At 43.3% G+C, this 22409-nt stretch overlaps 1 protein-coding gene across 2 annotated transcripts in view; it reads left to right on the top strand.

Annotated features, from left to right (window-relative positions):
- Positions 1 to 9701: 9701 nt before the first annotated feature.
- Positions 9702 to 22409, top strand: part of LOC139411673 (DIS3-like exonuclease 1) — a 42255-nt gene continuing 29547 nt past the window's right edge. Inside the window, exons 1-4 of one of the 2 annotated variants that reach the window (XM_071158299.1) lie at positions 9702 to 9962; positions 10492 to 10645; positions 17740 to 17868; positions 20762 to 20897. In XM_071158299.1, coding sequence (XP_071014400.1) covers positions 9833 to 9962; positions 10492 to 10645; positions 17740 to 17868; positions 20762 to 20897 — 549 coding nt within the window. In that variant the 5' untranslated portion in view covers positions 9702 to 9832. Of the gene's footprint in view, positions 9963 to 10488; positions 10646 to 17739; positions 17869 to 20761; positions 20898 to 22409 lie in introns of both variants that reach the window. The other variant, XM_071158298.1, reaches the window with a different exon arrangement.

The raw sequence follows: 22409 nt of genomic DNA, 5'->3' as shown, positions 1-22409 counted from the left end.
CAGACTGGTACCTAGTTAATATACTGGTCTATCAGACTGGTACCTAGTTAATATAATGGTCTGTCAGACTGGTACCTAGTTAATATACTGGTCTGTCAGACTGGTACCTAGTTAATATAATGGTCTATCATACTGGTACCTAGTTAATATACTGGTCTATCAGACTGGTACCTAGTTAATATAATGGTCTATCAGACTGGTACCTAGTTAATATACTGGTCTATCAGACTGGTACCTAGTTAATATAATGGTCTATCAGACTGGTACCTAGTTAATATAATGGTCTATCAGACTGGTACCTAGTTAATATAATGGTCTATCAGACTGGTACCTAGTTAATATACTGGTCTATCAGACTGGTACCTAGTTAATATAATGGTCTATCAGACTGGTACCTAGTTAATATAATGGTCTATCAGACTGGTACCTAGTTAATATAATGGTCTATCATACACTGAAAAAAGGAAGGGATTTAAATGGTTCTTCCTCAGCTCTTAAGGTTCCTTGGAGAACTCTTACCCGATAAAGAACCTTAAGTGGGGGGTTCTTGGCGTGGCATTTATGGTTATTCAAAATTCTAAAAGCTTCTGGAAATGTATGGAAGGATCCAGTTGTGTCCCTTTCATAGAACCCAGCAAATCGGCCAGTGTTAACTTGTGATGGTTTTTCAGTGACACATTTTCTAACATTGATTCAAGAGTTAAATTAACACTGTAAAAAGTTAGATTAACACTGTAAAAGGTTAAATGAACACTGTAAAAAGTTAGATTAACAACTCAACCACAGTTGAACCAAAACCATGACCAGCATTATCATATTTCCCAGCATGCTCTATTTGTTTTTCCATACACACACACGCACACACACACACACACGCACGCACGCACGCACGCGCACACACACACACACACACGTATAGTATTATTCATAGGATGGAGGGGCTAGTCCTGATTCAAGGGCATCTAGTTGTCGTCGGTGCTGTACAACTCATAACGTCTCTGTCAAATGGCACCCTATGCCCTTTATAGTGCACTACTTTAGACCAGAGCCCTATAGGCCGTGGCCAAAAGTAGTGCACTTCATAGGGAATAGGGTGCCATTTCGGAAGCCTACAAGGGCATGTTGTCGTACCGCTGTACAACTCATATTCATTAATCTTCAGCTTGACCAAGGTCTTATCATTAAATTTAATTAATGATTCAACATTATTCATTGCTTTGATTAAAAATGGCATGAATCCTATGAGTCATTTATACAGCTCTATTCAGGAACAGGAGGAGACATTAATCATTTAAGAGGAAATAGGTACAGTATATGATAATTACAACTGGTTCGAAAACATTTAGAAGAGCAAAAATCTCGTTGGACGCCATCATATATTTTTTCCAAAGCCACACACACACACACACACACACACACACACACACACACACACACAGACACACACACACACACACACTGTTGAGCAGCATCCTCAAAGCAGAATAAAAAGCCTGCTTAATTAGGCTAAGAGCCTCAGTCGTCAAAAGCTGCATTACTCTGATTGCCAAAGTCCGGTTGTGATGAATCTGTGACATAGTGTAATAAAACTATTTCAAAATGCACCAACCCAGTGGGGACCCATAACGTTCACCGGCACAGTGCTGTTCTGTTAAAATGCTTCTCATTGTCGTAATAGGCCACCTCTGGTTCTTAGAAGTTAACCTGATAGAAAAGTCAGTCTCTTCTGTTCTGTTCTGTTTCATACGTCACTGGCGTAGCACCCACAGCCCCCACAGCCCCCACAGCACCCACAGCACCCACAGCACCCACAGCACCCACAGCACCCACAGCACCCGCAAGGCGGTGGGGCCCCACGCAACCGTCATCTCACATCTATATCTAAATTGTATATATATATATATATATATATATATATATATATATATATATATATATATATATAATTTTTTTTATAAATCATTTTGAAGGTAACCCTCTTTTTTAATTTCCACATGTAACAGTTGAACCAGACAGACAATATACACTGAACACAAATATAAACACAGCATGCAACAGTTACAGTTCATATGAGGAAATCAGTCAATTTAAATAAGTTAGGCCCTAATCTATGGATTTCACATGTCTGGGAATACAGGTGTACATACAGTGTCTCCTGACCCCTCCTGTCTCAGCCTCCAGTATTTATGCTGCAGTCGTTTATGTGTCGGGGGGCTAGGGTCAGTCTGTTATATCTGGAGTATTTCTCCTGTCTTATCCAGTGTCCTGTATAAATTTAAGTATGCTCTCTCTAATTCTCTCTCTCTCTCTCTCTCTCTTTCTCTCTCTCTCTCGGAGGACCTGAGCCATAGGACCAGGCCTTGGGACTACCTGGCATGATGACTCCTTGTTGTCCCCAGTCCACCTTCAGTTTCAACTGTTCTGCCTGCGGCTACGGAACCCTGACCAGTTCACTGTGATTACCATTATTTGACCATGCTGGTCATTTATGAACATTTGAACATCTTGGCCATGTTCTGTTATAATCTCCACCCGGTACAGCCAGAAGAGGACTGGCCACCCCTCATAGCCTGGTTCCTCTCTAGGTTTCTTCTTAGGTTTTGGCCTTTCTAGGGAGTTTTTCCTAGCCACCGTGCTTCTACACCTGCATTGCTTGCTGTTTGGGGTTTTAGGCTGGGTTTCTGTACAGCACTTTGATATATCAGCTGATGTACGAAGGGCTATATAAATACAATTTGATTTGATATGTTGGTCACAGATACCTTAAAAAAAAGGTAGGGGTGTGGATCAGAAAACCAGTCCGTATCTGGGGTGACCACCATTTGCCTCATGCAGCGCGACACATCTCCTTCACATAGAGTTAATCAGGCAGTTGATTGTGGCCTGTGGAATGTTGTCCCACTCCTCTTCAATGGCTGTGTGAAGTTGCTGGACATTAGCAGTAACTGGAGAACGCTGTTGTACACGTCGATCCAGAGCATCCCAAATATGCTCAATGGGTGACATGTCTGGTGAGTATGCAGGCCATGGAAGAAATAGGAATTTGAGAAACTTCTAGGAATTCAGTACAGATTCTTGCGACATGGGGCCGTGCATTATCATGCTGAAACATGAGGTGATGGCGAGGGATGAATGGCACGACAATGGGCATCAGGATCTCAGCAAACCGCTCACCCACACAACGCCATATACACAGTCTGCTGTCTGCCCGGTACAGTTGACACAGGGATTCATCAGAGAAGAGCACACTTCTCCAGTGTGCCAGTTGCCATCAAAGTTGAGCATTTGCCCACTGAAGTTGGTTACAACGCTGAACTGCAGTCTGGTCAAGACCCTGGTGAGGATGACAAGCACGCAGATTAGCTTCACTGAGACGGTTTCTGACAGTGTGTGCGGATGTTCTTCGATTGTGCAAACCCACAGTTTCATCATCTGTCTGGGTGGCTGGTCTCAGACAAACCCACAGTTTCATCATCTGACCGGGTGGCTGGTCTCAGACGATCCCGCTGGTGAAGAAGCCGGATGTGGAGGTTCTGGGTTGGCATGGTTACACATGGTCATGCGGTTGTGAGGCCAGTTGGACATACTGCTAAATTCTCTAAAATGACGTTGGAAGCGGCTTATGGTAGAGAAATTAACATTCAATACTCTGGCAACAGCTCTGGTGGACATTCCTTCAGTCAGCATGCCAATTGTACACTCCCTCAAAATTTAAGACATGTGACATTGTGTTGTGTGATAAAACTGCACATTTTAGAGTGGCCTTTTATTGTCCCCCAGCACAAGGTGCACCTGTGTAATTATCATGCTCTTTAATCAGCTTCTTGATATGCTACACATGTCAGGTGAATGGATAATTTTGGCAAAGGAGAAATGCTCACTAACAGGGATGTAAACAAATTTGTGCTCAACAATTTGACAGAAATAAGATTTTTGTTCATATGGAACATTTCTGTGATCTTATATTTCAGCTCATGAAACATGGGACCAACACTTTACATGCTTCTTTTATATTGTTGTTCAGTATAGTTGTCACACATCTAGTTAGCCTGTTTCTCCGGCGCCGACGGCAACCCTACCTCGTCCTCCTCACCTAATTGGCTATTAAATCTTTTTAAAAAGTTAGGTGAATCAGGTCGGACTCGGATGGAGAGTGAGTGCGTTCTTCAAGCTCGTGCCAAATTACCGAAGATCAGATCAGACCACATCAGCAAAGCTACCCCCCTTGCTAGTAGGTCTTATGCAGTAGCAGGATTAGACAGAGACCTCACTGCACGGCCTGGCAATGACAGTGGCCTTGCACCTCCTCTTCTTCCTTCCCCCCGAGAATAGTGACAGTTCCTCTAGTGAGATGCCGGCCCCCACCCTTCTCCTCCTCACAGCTGTCGACTGCCAGAGACCCAGTGGCGCTCATGAGAGCGACACCCCCTTCTGTGGACACTTGTAAATCTACGAGTGATGAGACGGATAGCCCCGACAGCGTGGAGTCTGAGCTCCAATGTGTAATATAATAGGCTACCAGATAAATACTATGTATAGCTATAGATAGGCTAGTAGGCTAGACTGCAATGTCTGCATAAACAATCCATGCTAAACTATTGTTTTGATGGTGGACTGGTTGTATTATTTGTAGTGGGGTGCATTCATGGATGCCACGGGATGCCAGGTTAACCCCCCAAAAAAATTACAAACCCCCCCCCCCCCATACATCTCTCTGTGTTTCATAAATTTCCTTAAATTCGCAAGAGGCTGAATGTATGTCACCGGAGAAAGCAGACGATCAAATGAATCAGCGCCCCTCTGTCTCAGTATGTGTAGCGTATCTATCTGACGCTGTCTGGTCCAAAAAAAAAAGAGTATTACATTGTTGCCAACCGTAGCATTGAATGCTATGGGTGGCCAATCAGCGTTGCTCTAAACTGAGTGAGCTCAGCTGTGAATGGAAAGGGAAGGGAAGCCAGTTTGGATTTGGCTTCAGACCAATCACATCACATCCGAAGCCAAACTCATTGACGGAAAAAAAAAAAAAGTATATTGTTGCATCTCGTTGTGTCGTTGTCTTCTGGTGGCTAGTCCCAAAATGTTGGAAACATTACCTTGATTGACCATGCTGTAGGACGTGGAACTGTTTGTTCCACCCAATCTGTTTTGTGGACTTCACAGATCAAATGTTGCTCTCTGGTTTCGTAATGAAACAAAGGTGTGGTTGAATTTATTCTGCCACTGTGTCTTCTTATCGTCTCGGCCGTTAGGCCTCTATATCACGGTGGCAAGGCATATGAACTAACAGGTTAAGGAACAAACAGCCTCGTTATTGTTATGTAATTCTACTGTGCTACTTTACATTTCTCCTTTATTTTCTTAACTCTATTTCTTGGACGGCACTGTTGGTTAAGGGCTTGTCAGTAAGCATTTCACGGTAAGTGGATGGATTATTTTGTTTGTATTTGGCGCATGTGACAAATAAAATTAGATTTGAAGTATCACAACACACAGGTTGTAACATGATAACATATAACATTTGTTCCTGGCCTTATTGCTTTAGTACGCTGTTGCATCGGAAATTCATTTTCACAATCTACAACGTTCGACTTTCTCACTTTAATTACTGAACAAGTAATTCCATTGTTGCCGAGCAGCCAGCATTCTAAAGATCAGTATTGGGCCAAACTCAGACCTGGTAGGATTCTGGAGAAACTGCCAGTGGTGTAAGAACATGGTTAGTAAATGTTTTTCTCTTTTTATCTGACAAAGGAAAGGAAAGGGAATTCTAGCAAATAGCCTGATTAGCAATACAGACTTAAAAAAGCAGCTGGCGTTTGAAATGAAACTGTCCTCATCTGTTCTAAGTAACCAAAAACAGCAACAGTACTAGAGCCTTAAGCTATATAGCCATCCACCTATAGTGTTAGTGGTGAATCTGTCCCGCGTGTCACTATGCAAAACACCCCTCTTTCTCTCTGCTGCACAACAATGCCTGAATTTACAGCTTCCACGCAGGGATCAATAGTGATTTGATTGGTGCCTCATTCAACTTGAAGGTCAGAGCAGAAGATCACGGGTCTGTCCCAAATGGCACCCTATTCCCTATATAGTGCACTGCTTTAGACCAGGGTCAGTAGGACTCTGGCACCCTATTCCCTATATAGTTCACTACTTTAGACCAGGGTCAGTAGGACTCTGGCACCCTATTCCCTACATAGTGCACTGCTTTCGATCAGCTTTGGTCTAAAGTAGTGCACTATATTGGTAATTTAAGGGAGCCTTTTGGGAACGAAACCCACCTCATTTTAGACCATGACGGCCTCCTGTCAGACCTCATCAACATCAAAAACCCTCCTATTGCTTTGTACATTCACTTTCTCACAGCAACTTGTGAATAAAGTGAATGTTCTTGAATCTCGTGCCACAAAGACAGTGATAATTCAAGGGGATTCAACTCCAACGGGGGTTCTAGGCTACTGTAAAATACTTTAACACTGTAACATATTTGATGTGATTTATGGTTTTTCATAGGACTGTTGGGAGATAAGTCCCCCGTTGTGGGCTCAAGGAGATCCAAATAATCAAACAACTCATCAATACAATACCTCTCAGCTGGAGGTATGATGATATAGCGTGGTCTTCTTTAGATGTAAGCACTTCCTGTCTCATTGTTACGTGGCAACATGCTAATAACGTGGTAATTCTAATCAAATGCAGAAATTACCCCTTTTAAAAAAAATGCACCCTCTGCTACAGAGGTTTTTTAGAAATATAGCCTAACAGTTTCAAATAGTTCAATAGACATTACATTTACAATTTAACTCGACTAGAAGCAGATAGGCTACAAAACACAATTCAACCTAACAGAAGCCTACTCACAAACACAATACTTCTCAGCATCAATATCTTTGAAGGACCCAATCACATTATAGACTACTCTATCACACCGCAACTAATTAACAAGCATAATCAGACCTTGCAACAACACTTGAGACATAGCAATTATCCCAGCAGCACTTGAGACGTGACACTTACCAAAGACGAGCAATTAATGGGCATTAAAACATATTCTGGAGAACTTTGCTGAACTCAATGGCATTAGAAAAATTCCCGGAGACAGAGAAGCCTACCTTTTCTGTGTTCTGTGATCTCTTCCTTCCCAGAGACAGTCTTTAGCTGTGTAGCCTATCGTTCAACAGTGTCTTACGCACCAGGTAAATAAGGATAGTATATTTCCTGTGGCGAAAGTCGATTAAATTGTGGATAAATTGTCGCGTAAGGTTGTACAGTCAAGCCCCTAAAGCTTCAATGATCTTCGCTCCTCACTTCTCTCGCGCATCGCTTCTATCCACACTGCAACTGGCGCTCGAGCGCGGATCATTTAAATACCAGTGACGTCACGACGGCTCTCATCTTCTGTACCAGGGCTGGGGTCAATTCAGATACGCTCTCATCTTCCGTACCAGGGCTGGGGTCAATTCAGATACGCTCTCATCTCTGGTACCAGGGCTGGGGTCAATTCAGATACGCTCTCATCTTCTGTACCAGGGCTGGGGTCAATTCAGATACGCTCTCATCTCCGGTACCAGGGCTGGGGTCAATTCAGATACGCTCTCATCTCTGGTAACAGGACTGGGGTCAATTCAGATACGCTCTCATCTCCCCTACCAGGGCTGGGGTCAATTCAGATACACTCTCATCTTCCGTACCAGGGCTAGGGTCAATTCAGATACACTCTCATCTTCTGTACCAGGGCTGGGGTCAATTCAGATACACTCTCATCTCCGGTACCAGGGCTAGGGTCAATTCAGATACACTCTCATCTTCTGTACCAGGGCTGGGGTCAATTCAGATTCACTCTCATCTCTGGTAACAGGGCTGGGGTCAATTCAGATACGCTCTCATCTCCTGTACCAGGGCTGGGGTCAATTCAGATACGCTCTCATCTCCCCTACCAGGGCTGGGGTCAATTCAGATACACTCTCATCTTCCGTACCAGGGCTGGGGTCAATTCAGATACGCTCTCATCTCTGGTACCAGGGCTGGGGTCAATTCAGATACGCTCTCATCTCTGGTACCAGGGCTGGGGTCAATTCAGATACACTCTCATCTTCCGTACCAGGGCTAGGGTCAATTCAGATACACTCTCATCTTCTGTACCAGGGCTGGGGTCAATTCAGATACACTCTCATCTCCGGTACCAGGGCTAGGGTCAATTCAGATACACTCTCATCTTCTGTACCAGGGCTGGGGTCAATTCAGATACACTCTCATCTCTGGTAACAGGGCTGGGGTCAATTCAGATACGCTCTCATCTCCTGTACCAGGGCTGGGGTCAATTCAGATACGCTCTCATCTCCCCTACCAGGGCTGGGGTCAATTCAGATACACTCTCATCTTCCGTACCAGGGCTGGGGTCAATTCAGATACGCTCTCATCTCTGGTACCAGGGCTGGGGTCAATTCAGATACGCTCTCATCTCTGGTACCAGGGCTGGGGTCAATTCAGATACACTCTCATCTCTGGTACCAGGGCTGGGGTCAATTCAGATACGCTCTCATCTCATGTACCAGGGCTGGGGTCAATTCAAATACGCTCTCATCTCATGTACCAGGGCTGGGGTCAATTCAAATACGCTCTCATCTCCCGTACCAGGGCTGGGGTCAGTTCAGATACACACTCATCTCCCGTACCAGGGCTGGGGTCAATTCAGATACGCTCTCATCTCTGGTACCAGGGCTGGGGTCAATTCGGGTTGAAAGCAGTCAGTTCAGAAAGGGATTTTTATTCAAAATAAAAATTATTGAAACACTTTTGACATAAATAGCTTCTGCTGTCAGTTTGAAAATAGATGCAGTTTTTAAAATACTTTTAAAAAATTGTTATTTAAATTAACCTCCTGAATTGACTGACTTCTATTCGAATTGGCCAGGCCTACATGGACATGTGCCCATTCATAAATATATATATATATATATTTATAAAAAATATTATTTAACTAGGAAAGTCAGTTAATTAAGAACAAATTCTTATTTACAATGACGGCCTACCAAAAGGCAAGGACCTCCTGCGGGAACGAGGGTCCTGGGATTAAAATAAATAAATAAATACAATATATATATATATAGGACAAAACACACATCACAACACTAGAGACACATCATAACACGAGAGACAACACAACACTATATAAAGAGATACCTAAAACGGGGACGGGGTCCTGGGATTAAAAATAAAAAATAAATTAAACAATATCACGTAATATAACGATAATAATTAATTTTAACATCAAAAGATCACATTGGTTTGGATATGATTATTATATAGTTTGATTAACTCATATCTAAAAAAAAAAAAATTAGCATAGAACATTAACATCGGTGGAGAAACAAACTGTTGTGTATTGTCACAATGAATCAGTTGAGAGATCAATCATCGGTGCAATTCGCTTTGGCTTTAAATGGACTTAAATAACTTTATTTTCCAAAGGGAATTTAATTTCTGGTGTCAGGGCAGGGATATACAAGCACATTCAAATCACTCATGACAGTGCACTGCATCCAACAAAGGTTTAAACGGGATATGTTAACATATCGTTTTCCGCTTTTTTAAAGACACTAGCATTTATAATCTGTAAGAAAAAGTGTGTGTGTGTGTGTGTGTGTGTGTGTGTGTGTGGAATTGATGACGTCAACTCGACGAGCCCGCCGCGTTTGCGCAGTTTGCTTCCTGGACTTCAATGGTTTTGTTTACAACTTCGGAATCGGTTCCCGCTTGTCTTGTCAACAGCAGCTAATCTTTCAAAAACAATCGTCCCCAAAAGCGTTTTCTATGAAGCGGGGTGACAATGATTAAGACCGAGAAGGTGTTGCATTTGAAGAGTTCCCGAGGACGGAAGGTCCGTGTGGTCCGGGAACATTATTTGAGAGAACATGTTCCCTGCTACAGCTCTCTCTGTCAGGCACAATGCGCCAACGGTAAAGTCAGGTTTTACAAAATAAAATACTCTATAAGTCTTCCTTCTGATGTCCGTCAAATTTTAGGCAAATGTAAATGTAACATGCTAACTAGCTAAATTACAACAAGGCATAAGGTAAACTATGATGTTTCTCTTTTGTATCACACTGTCACGTGATGTTAGTTGTTACACCGTAACAACACGTGTCACCCTTTTAACCGCTAGTTCCTGAGTAAAATAGCAAGAAAATAATGATGATGGCCTTCACAGTAAAGGTAGATAAGACGAATTAGACTCCTGTGCATACATTTATATAGCTAAGAATAGACGTGGATGTTGTTGACAACAGTGTTGCTGTGTTTGAAATGATCTCCATCAATACATGGTAGAGTCTGAACCTGTTCATACCTACAGAGACAGAGTACACCTGCTCAAACACCCTCATCATACACTATCCCTTTTCTAGATTGATTAGTTGACAGATTAACTCTCTCTCTCTCTCTCTCTCTCTCTCTCTCTCTCTCTCTCTCTCTGTTCTGTCCCAGCAGAGGGCAAGGTGCTGTCTGGAGAGGTGACTCACTATGTGATGCCTGATGCAGGCGTGGCGAGGGACTTTATGGAGATTCTGGAGTTTAGAGAGATCCAGGGGATAGTGTTCACTCAGACTGCCTGCCAGGCTGTCCAACACAGCAGAGGACGCAGGTACAGGAGCTACATGCCTTCACCCTACAATTAGATAATTACTGTAACACATGTTGAGTAACTAGGCCTTCATATCATTGGTGTTGGGGCAGACAGTAGTAATGAGACATCTACCATTGGTGTTGGGGCAAACAGTAGTACTGAGACATCTACCATTGGTGTTGGGGCAGACAGTAGTAATGAGACATCTACCATTGGTGTTGGGGCAGACAGTAGTAATGAGACATCTACCATTGGTGTGAGGGAATAGAGTAGCTACACCTCTCCAATGACTATGTCATGGGGACAGAACAGTACACCTCTCCAATGACTATGTCATGGGGACAGAACAGTACTGTCCTACCAAGCAAAATAACAGTAACTGCTCATAGAGTGTAACAGAGAAAAATGACTTCAAGGTTGTTTTTATTGTCCAGCCAAATGAATTGTAGTTAGATCAGATGTCTTACTACGAGGTTACTTTTTATTCATATTGACCCTGACCTCTGACATGACCTTTGACCCTAGACGGCAGTTACTGCCTTCTTGCTGGGTACACCCACTGGAATACGATTCCACAACAAATAGTTTGATACTTTTATCAGCAAAGAACAATACATAATAGCAAGGTAAACCGTAGAGACTGCAGCCCCAAAGATCAGTGACACCAAGGTAAACCGTAGAGACTGCAGCCCCAAAGATCAGTGACACCAAGGTAAACCGTAGAGACTGCAGCCCCAAAGATCAGTGACACCAAGGTAAACCGTAGAGACTGCAGCCCCATAGATCAGTGACACCAAGTGATGTGAGTGATGCCAGTTGCTGACGTGAGTGATGCCAGTTGCTGACGTGAGTGATGCCAGTTACTGATGTGAGTGATGCCAGTTGCTGACGTGAGTGATGCCCGTTGCTGATGTGAGTGATGCCAGTTACTGATGTGAGTGATGCCAGTTGCTGATGTGAGTGATGTGAGTGATGCCAGTTGCTGACGTGAGTGATGCAGGACACAGGTGTATTAAACCTACACCTTATGACATATCTATCATAGCGGAGGACACAGGTGTGTTAAACCTATACCTTATGACATATCTATCATAGTGGAGGACACAGGTGTGTTAAACCTACACCTTATGACATATCTATCATAGTGGAGGACACAGGTGTGTTATACCTATATCTTATGACATATCTATCTTAGCGGAGGACACAGGTGTAGTAGACCTAAATGGCCAATGGCGCATTCTCAACACCGCCTCAGAGACAGCTCTTTAGGTGTCCGCACAGCCACGGCCATGCCGCGACCTCTCTGAGGCGACGTGTCGTGTAGGCTCAAGTCCTCGTCAGAGGTGATCGAGTGACACGTAGAGGGCAACTTCCTCCATATTACCTTCAATAGAAGTCCACCTATCGGGAGTGGGTAAAAAAAACAACCTCATTACAGCACGGCTATGCTGATCAAGCTTAAACAGGATGTGGCCTGTGGATGAATAATGTAGCCGCTTCTAACAGTATACAGTATACGGCTTCTTATACAATACACACACATTGGTGTTTGTTCCTGTTTCAAAGTTGATGACTTAGTGTAAATAACAGTCCCGGTAGACTTTCAGCAGCCTCGTCCTGGTCTCCTTTTGTTTACGTTAGCTCCCGTTTTATAAATCTGTTGCATCGTTAACGTGACGAGGCTTCACTTTTCAGAGTCTTCGGTTTTGTGCGTGTGTGTGTGTGTGTATGCGTGCGACCGTGTGTGTTGTGCTGATGTCATGCTGTGTAGTTGGTTAAATTGCAGAGCTCTATTCACTACAACACACAGGGGACCCCAGGACGAACCGCTGAGTCAGGGATTCAGGGAGACTCTGTTATACCCACTGACACGCTATCCTGTGGGTAGGAAAGCTTTGTATTGAGTTAGGTTATCACATACTGTAGGTTATCACATACTGTAGGTTATCACATACTGTATGATATCACATACTGTAGGTTATCACATACTGTAGGTTATCACATACTGTATGCTACAAGGTTATTAGGTTACATACTGTAGGTTACTAGGTTATTAGGCTACATACTGTAGATTACTAGGTTATTAGGCTACATACTGTATGCTACAAGTTATTAGGCTACAAGGTTATTAGGCTACAAGGTTATTAGGCTGCATACTGTAGGCTACAAGGTTATTAGGCTACATACTGTAGGCTACGAGGTTATTAGGCTACATACTGTAGGCTACAAGGTTATTAGGCTACATACTGTAGGCTACGAGGTTATTAGGGTACATTCTGTAGGCTACAAGGTTATTAGGCTACATACTGTAGGCTACGAGGTTATTAGGGTACATTCTGTAGGCTACAAGGTTATTAGGCTACAAGGTTATTAGGCTACATACTGTAGGCTACAAGGTTATTAGGCTACATACTGTAGGCTACGAGGTTATTAGGCTACATACTGTATGCTACAAGTTATTAGGCTACAAGGTTATTAGGCTACATACTGTAGGCTACAAGGTTATTAGGCTACAAGGTTATTAGGCTGCATACTGTAGGCTACAAGGTTATTAGGCTACATACTGTATGCTACAAGTTATTAGGCTACAAGGTTATTAGGCTACATACTGTATGCTACAAGTTATTAGGCTACAAGGTTATTAGGCTACAAGGTTATTAGGCTGCATACTGTAGGCTACAAGGTTATTAGGCTACATACTGTAGGCTACAAGGTTATTAGGCTACATACTGTAGGCTACAAGGTTATTAGTCTACAAGGTTATTAGGCTACATACTGTAGGCTACAAGGTTATTAGGCTACATACTGTAGGCTACGAGGTTATTAGGCTACATACTGTATGCTACAAGGTTATTAGGCTACATACTGTATGCTACAAGTTATTAGGCTACAAGGTTATTAGGCTACATACTGTATGCTACAAGGTTATTAGGCTACAAGGTTATTAGGCTACATACTGTATGCTACAAGTTATTAGGCTACAAGGTTATTAGGCTACATACTGTATGCTACAAGTTATTAGGCTACAAGGTTATTAGGCTACAAGGTTATTAGGCTGCATACTGTAGGCTACAAGGTTATTAGGCTACATACTGTAGGCTACGAGGTTATTAGGCTACATACTGTAGGCTACAAGGTTATTAGTCTACAAGGTTATTAGGCTACATACTGTAGGCTACAAGGTTATTGGGCTACAAGGTTATTAGGCTACATACTGTAGGCTACAAGGTTATTAGGCTACATACTGTAGGCTACGAGGTTATTAGGCTACATACTGTATGCTACAAGTTATTAGGCTACAAGGTTATTAGGCTACATACTGTAGGCTACAAGGTTATCAGGCTACATACTGTAGGCTACGAGGTTATTAGGCTACATACTGTAGGCTACAAGGTTATCAGGCTACATACTGTAGGCTACGAGGTTATTAGGCTACATACTGTATGCTACAAGGTTATTAGGCTACAAGGTTATTAGCAGTGATGGAAAAAGCACCCACTTGTCATACTTCAGTAAAAGTAAAGATACCTTAATAGAAAATGACTCAAGTAAAAGTGAAAGTCACCCAGTAAAATACTACTTGAGTAAAAGTCTAAAAGTATTTGGTTTTAAACATACTTAAGTATTAGAAATAAATATAATTGCTAAAATATGCTCAAGTATCAAAAGTCAAAGTAAAAGTATAAATCATTTAAATTCCTTATATAAAGCAAGACCAGACGGCATCATTTTCTTGTGTTTTTAATTTACAAATAGCCAGGGGCACGCTCCAACACCCAGACATCGTTTACAAACCAAGCATGTGTTTAGTGAGTCCACCAGATCAGAGGCTGTAGGGACGACCAGGGATGTTCTCTTGACAAGTGTGTGAATTAGACAACTTTCCTGTCCTGCTAAACATTTAAAAATTGAACGAGTACTTTTAGGTGTCAGGGAAAATGTATGCAATAAAAAATACATAATTTTCTTTAGGAATGTAAGGACGTTAAAGTTGTCAAAAATATAAATAGTTGTCACGCCCTGACCTTAGTATTCTTTGTTTTCTTTATTATCTTGGTTAGGTCAGGGTGTGACATGGGTGATGTATGTGTTTTTGACCCCGTCTAGGGGTTTTGTATGTCTATGGGTGTTTAGTAGTCTAGGTGTTATGTATGTCTATGGTTGCCTAGATTGGTTCTCAATCAGAGGCAGCTGTTTATCGTTGTCTCTGATTGGGAACCATATTTAGGCAGCCATATTCCTTGGGTTATTTTGTGGGTTATTGTCTATGTGTTAGGTGCCTGTGTCTGCATTTGTTTATATATATAGCGTCACGTTCGTTTTGTTGTTTTGTCAAGTTTAAGTGTTCTTCGTTTCATTAAAAAGAAGAATGTATTCACATCACATCCTCCATTCAACGAACGTGACAATAGTAAAGTACAGATAACCCCAAAAAACTACTTAAGTAGTACTTTAAAGTATTTTTTACGTAAGTACTTTAAAGCTACTGCTGTAGCTGGTGTCAGATCTAGGACCATACTTCATGAGTACTTCATGAGACCATACTTCATGGTACTTCATGAGACCATACTTCATGGTACTTCATGAGACCATACTTCATGGTACTACATGAGACCATACTTCATGGTACTTCATGAGACCATACTTCATGGCACTTCATGGTACTACATGAGACCATACTTCATGGTACTTCATGGTACTACATGAGACCATACTTCATGGTACTTCATGAGACCATACTTCATGGTACTACATGAGACCATACTTCATGGTACTACATGAGACCATACTTCATGGTACTTCATGAGACCATACTTCATGGTACTACATGAGACCATACTTCATGGTACTTCATGGTACTACATGAGACCATACTTCATGGTACTTCATGGTACTTCATGAGACCATACTTCATGGTATTTCATGGTACTTCATGAGACCATACTTCATGGTACTTCATGGTACTTCATGAGACCATACTTCATGGTACTTCATGGTACTTCATGAGACCATACTTCATGGTACTTCATGGTACTACATGAGACCATACTTCATGGTACTACATGAGACCATACTTCATGTACTTCATGGTACTACATGAGACCATACTTCATGTACTTCATGGTATTTCATGAGACCATACTTCATGGTACTTCATGAGACCATACTTCATGGTATTTCATGAGACCATACTTCATGGTATTTCATGGTACTTCATGAGACCATACTTTATGGTACTTCATGGTACTTCATGAGACCATACTTCATGGTACTTCATGGTACTTCATGAGACCATACTTCATGGTATTTCATGGTACTTCATGAGACCATACTTCATGGTACTTCATGGTACTACATGAGACCATACTTCATGGTACTTCATGGTACTTCATGAGACCATACTTCATGGTACTTCATGGTACTTCATGAGACCATACTTCATGGTACTTCATGGTACTACATGAGACCATACTTCATGGTACTACATGAGACCATACTTCATGGTACTACATGAGACCATACTTCATGGTACTTCATGGTACTTCATGAGACCATACTTCATGGTACTTCATGGTACTACATGAGATCATACTTCATGTACTTCATGGTACTTCATGAGACCATACTTCATGGTACTTCATGGTACTTCATGAGATCATACTTCATGTACTTCATGGTACTTCATGAGACCATACTTCATGTACTTCATGGTACTTCATGAGACCATACTTCATGGTACTTCATGGTACTTCATGAGACCATACTTCATGGTACTTCATGGTACTACATGAGACCATACTTCATGGTACTACATGAGACCATACTTCATGGTACTTCATGGTAATTCATAAGACCATACTTCATGTACTTCATGGTACTTCATGAGACCATACTTCATGGTACTTCATGAGACCATACTTCATGGTACTACATGAGACCATACTTCATGGTACTACATGAGATCATACTTCATGTACTTCATGGTACTTCATGAGACCATACTTCATGTACTTCATGGTACTTCATGAGACCATACTTCATGGTACTTCATGGTATTACATGAGACCATACTTCATGTACTTCATGGTACTTCATGAGACCATACTTCATGGTACTTCATGAGACCATACTTCATGGTACTACATGAGACCATACTTCATGGTACTACATGAGACCATACTTCATGGTACTTCATGGTACTACATGAGACCATACTTCATGGTACTACATGAGACCATACTTCATGGTACTACATGAGACCATACTTCATGGTACTTCATGGTACTTCATGAGACCATACTTCATGGTACTTCATGGTACTTCATGAGACCATACTTCATGGTACTTCATGGTAATTCATAAGACCATACTTCATGTACTTCATGGTACTTCATGAGACCATACTTCATGGTACTTCATGAGACCATACTTCATGTACTTCATGGTACTTCATGAGACCATACTTCATGGTACTTCATGGTACTTCATGAGACCATACTTCATGGTACTTCATGGTACTTCATGAGACCATACTTCATGGTACTACATGAGACCATACTTCATGGTACTTCATGAGACCATACTTCATGGTACTTCATGGTACTTCATGAGACCATACTTCATGGTACTTCATGGTACTACATGAGACCATACTTCATGGTACTTCATGAGACCATACTTCATGGCACTTCATGGTACTTCATGAGACCATACTTCATGGTACTTCATGGTACTACATGAGACCATACTTCATGGTACTACATGAGACCATACTTCATGGTACTTCATGAGACCATACTTCATGGTACTTCATGGTACTTCATGAGACCATACTTCATGGTACTTCATGGTACTTCATGAGACCATACTTCATGGTACTTCATGGTAATTCATAAGACCATACTTCATGTACTTCATGGTACTTCATGAGACCATACTTCATGGTACTTCATGAGACCATACTTCATGAGTTGCCCTCTCTGCTATTTCTTGTTATCTTTTTAACTTTTACGTTGTTTATTTCTTCTCTACTATTTTAAGGTATTTGTTTTATCCCACTTTATATCAGCACAACGATGCACTTTGAGTAGAAAATGAATTGTTTCTATCAGGCAGTACAACCGGCTACGCAGCTTGCTGAAGGACCCCCGTCATCACTGTATCCTGTTTGCCAACGAGTTCCAGGAGTATTCCTACTGCCCCAGAGAAAAGGGAGAGCCGCAGGACAAATGGCAGACCAGGTGAGTGGCCTTCCTACACCACCTCCTCCGTCTTCATCCTCCTCCTTCATCCTGGGGTGGCAGGTAGCCTAGTGGCCAGTAACTGAAAGGTTGCTAGATCGAATCCCTGAGCTGACGAGGTTAAAATCTGTCGTTCTGCCCCTGAACAGGCAGTTAACCCACTGTTCCCCTTAACAAGGCAGTTAACCCACTGTTCCCCTGAACAAGGCAGTTAACCCACTGTTCCCCTGAACAAGGCAGTTAACCCACTGTTCCCCTGAACAAGGCAGTTAACCCACTGTTCCCCTTAACAAGGCAGTTAACCCACTGTTCCCCTGAACAAGGCAGTTGACCTACTGTTCCTAGACCAGTTAACCCACTGTTCCTAGGCCAGTTAACCCACTGTTCCTAGGCCAGTTAACCCACTGTTCCTAGACCAGTTAACCCACTGTTCCTAGACCAGTTAACCCACTGTTCCTAGGCCAGTTAACCCACTGTTCCTAGACCAGTTAACCCACTGTTCCTAGACCAGTTAGCCCACTGTTCCTAGACCAGTTAACCCACTGTTCCTAGACCAGTTAACCCACTGTTCCTAGGCCAGTTAACCCACTGTTCCTAGGCCAGTTAACCCACTGTTCCTAGACCAGTTATCCCACTGTTCCTAGACCAGTTAACCCACTGTTCCTAGGCCAGTTAACCCACTGTTCCTAGGCCAGTTAACCCACTGTTCCTAGGCCAGTTAACCCACTGTTCCTAGACCAGTTAACCCACTGTTCCTAGACCAGTTAACCCACTGTTCCTAGACCAGTTAACCCACTGTTCCTAGGCCAGTTAACCCACTGTTCCTAGGCCAGTTAACCCACTGTTCCTAGACCAGTTAACCCACTGTTCCTAGACCAGTTAACCCACTGTTCCTAGGCCAGTTAACCCACTGTTCCTAGGCCAGTTAACCCACTGTTCCTAGACCAGTTAACCCACTGTTCCTAGACCAGTTAACCCCACTGTTCCTAGACCAGTTAACCCACTGTTCCTAGGCCGTCATTGTAAATAAGAATTTGTTCTTAACTGACTTGACTGGTAAAATAAATCAAATAAAATCCTCCTCCTTCTTCATCCTCGCTGCCTTCATCCTCTTCATCCTATTCCGCCTTCATCCTCCTTGCCTTCATCCTCTTCATCCTATTTTGCCTTCATCCTCCTCTGCCTTCTTCTTCCTCTGCCTTCTTCTTCCTCTGCCTTCTTCTTCCTCTGCCTTCTGCCTTCATCCTCCTCTGCCTTCATCCTCCTCTTCATCCTCCTCCGCCTTCTTCCTCCTTCTCCTACTCCTCTGCCTTCATCCTCCTCTGTCTTCATCCTCCTCTGCCTTCATCCTCCTCTTCATCCTCCTCCGCCTTCTTCCTCCTTCTCCTACTCCTCTGCCTTCATCCTCCTCTGTCTTCATCCTCCTCTTCATCCTCCTCCGCCTTCTTCCTCCTTCTCCTACTCCTCTGCCTTCATCCTCCTCCGCCTTCTTCCTCCTTCTCCTACTCCTCTGCCTTCATCCTCCTCTTCATCCTCCTCCTCCGACTGTAAAACCCAATATTAAGCCAGTTAATGCAAGTCAAGTTTGTTGCCACTTGTAGGTACATAATACGTACATTGGAATTGTGTGTGTGTGTGTGTGTGTGTGTGTGTGTTTAGGTATCTGTATCTGTATGGTAATGCAGGTGTGTCCTCGTCTCCCTCCCTGTAGGTGTGTGTATCTGTATGTGTGTGGTAATGCAGGTGTGTCCTCGTCTCCCTCCCTGTAGGTGTGTGTATCTGTATCTGTATGGTAATGCAGGTGTGTCCTCGTCTCCCTCCCTGTAGGTGTGTGGTAATGCAGGTGTGTCCTCGTCTCCCTCCCTGTAGGTGTGTGTATCTGTAGGTGTGTGGTAATGCAGGTGTGTCCTCGTCTCCCTCCCTGTAGGTGTGTGTATCTGTAGGTGTGTGGTAATGCAGGTGTGTCCTCGTCTCCCTCCCTGTAGGTGTGTGTATCTGTAGGTGTGTGGTAATGCAGGTGTGTCCTCGTCTCCCTCCCTGTAGGTGTGTGTATCTGTAGGTGTGTGGTAATGCAGGTGTGTCCTCGTCTCCCTCCCTGTAGGTGTGTGTATCTGTAGGTGTGTGGTAATGCAGGTGTGTCCTCGTCTCCCTCCCTGTATCTGTATGGTAATGCAGGTGTGTCCTCGTCTCCCTCCCTGTAGGTGTGTGTATCTGTAGGTGTGTGGTAATGCAGGTGTGTCCTCGTCTCCCTCCCTGTAGGTGTGTGTATCTGTATGGTAATGCAGGTGTGTCCTCGTCTCCCTCCCTGTAGGTGTGTGTATCTGTATGTGTGTGGTAATGCAGGTGTGACCTCGTCTCCCTCCCTGTAGGTGTGTGGTAATGCAGGTGTGTCCTCGTCTCCCTCCCTGTAGGTGTGTGGTAATGCAGGTGTGTCCTCGTCCCCCTCCCTGTAGGTGTGTGGTAATGCAGGTGTGTCCTCGTCTCCCTCCCTGTAGGTGTGTGGTAATGCAGGTGTGTCCTCGTCTCCCTCCCTGTATGTGTGTGGTAATGCAGGTGTGTCCTCGTCTCCCTCCCTGTAGGTGTGTGTATCTGTATGGTAATGCAGGTGTGTCCTCGTCTCCCTCCCTGTAGGTGTGTGTATCTGTATGGTAATGCAGGTGTGTCCTCGTCTCCCTCCCTGTAGGTGTGTGTATCTGTATGGTAATGCAGGTGTGTCCTCGTCTCCCTCCCTGTAGGTGTGTGGTAATGCAGGTGTGTCCTCGTCTCCCTCCCTGTAGGTGTGTGTATCTGTAGGTGTGTGGTAATGCAGGTGTGTCCTCGTCTCCCTCCCTGTAGGTGTGTGTATCTGTAGGTGTGTGGTAATGCAGGTGTGTCCTCGTCTCCCTCCCTGTAGGTGTGTGTACCATGCTGCGGTGTGGTACCATGACCACCTGGCAGGTCTGAAGCCAGTAGTGATGATCACTGAAGACCAGACCGCTGTGGCAGAGTACAGCAGCCTCAACTGTGGTGTCTACGTCCTCTGTACACAGGTACACTAGAGTACACACAGCCTCAACTGTGGTGACTACGTCCTCTGTACACAGGTACACTATAGTACACACCAGGTACCCAAATGCCTGTTCTGTCCCATTGCCCTTCAATGGTGCTAACATGATTAAAGATGAATCCATGGTATACTGATCCTCTATAGGTGTATACCTGGGTAATGAGAACCCTGCTGAATACTGAACCTCTATAGGTGTATACCTGGGTAATGAGAACCCTGCTGAATACTGAATCTCTATAGGTGAATACCTGGGTAATGAGAACCCAGCTGAATACTGAACCTCTATAGGTGTATACCTGGGTAATGAGAACCCTGCTGAATACTGAATCTCTATAGGTGAATACCTGGGTAATGAGAACCCTGCTGAATACTGATCCTCTATAGGTGAATACCTGGGTAATGAGAACCCTGCTGAATACTGAATCTCTATAGGTGAATACCTGGGTAATGAGAACCCAGCTGAATACTGAACCTCTATAGGTGTATACCTGGGTAATGAGAACCCTGCTGAATACTGAATCTCTATAGGTGAATACCTGGGTAATGAGAACCCTGCTGAATACTGATCCTCTATAGGTGAATACCTGGGTAATGAGAACCCTGCTGAATACTGATCATCTATAGGTGAATACCTGGGTAATGAGAACCCTGCTGTATACTGATCCTCTATAGGTGAATACCTGGGTAATGAGAACCCTGCTGAATACTGATCCTCTATAGGTGAATACCTGGGTAATGAGAACCCTGCTGAATACTCCTCTATAGGTGAATACCTGGGTAATGAGAACCCTACTGAATACTCCTCTATAGGTGAATACCTGGGTAATGAGAACCCAGCTGAATACTGAACCTCTATAGGTGAATACCTGGGTAATGAGAACCCTGCTGAATACTGAATCTCTATAGGTGAATACCTGGGTAATGAGAACCCTGCTGAATACTGAATCTCTATAGGTGAATACCTGGGTAATGAGAACCCTGCAGAATACTCCTCTATAGGTGAATACCTGGGTAATGAGAACCCTGCTGAATACTGATCCTCTATAGATGAATACCTGGGTAATGAGAACCCTGCTGAATACTCCTCTATAGGTGAATACCTGGGTAATGAGAACCCTGCTGAATACTGAACCTCTATAGGTGAATACCTGGGTAATGAGAACCCTGCTGAATACTAGACCTCTATAGGTGAATACCTGGGTAATGAGAACCCTGCTGAATACTCCTCTATAGGAGAATACCTGGGTAATGAGAACCCAGCTGAATACTGAACCTCTATAGGTGAATACCTGGGTAATGAGAACCCTGCTGAATACTGAATCTCTATAGGTGAATACCTGGGTAATGAGAACCCTGCTGAATACTGGACCTCTATAGATGAATACCTGGGTAATGAGAACCCTGCTGAATACTGAATCTCTATAGGTGAATACCTGGGTAATGAGAACCCTGCTGAATACTAGACCTCTATAGGTGAATACCTGGGTAATGAGAA

This window comes from Oncorhynchus clarkii, chromosome 6 (genome assembly GCF_045791955.1).
Source record: "Oncorhynchus clarkii lewisi isolate Uvic-CL-2024 chromosome 6, UVic_Ocla_1.0, whole genome shotgun sequence".
In the NCBI taxonomy this organism is placed as follows: domain Eukaryota; kingdom Metazoa; phylum Chordata; class Actinopteri; order Salmoniformes; family Salmonidae; genus Oncorhynchus; species Oncorhynchus clarkii.
This window is presented reverse-complemented; position numbering and strand designations above follow the sequence as displayed.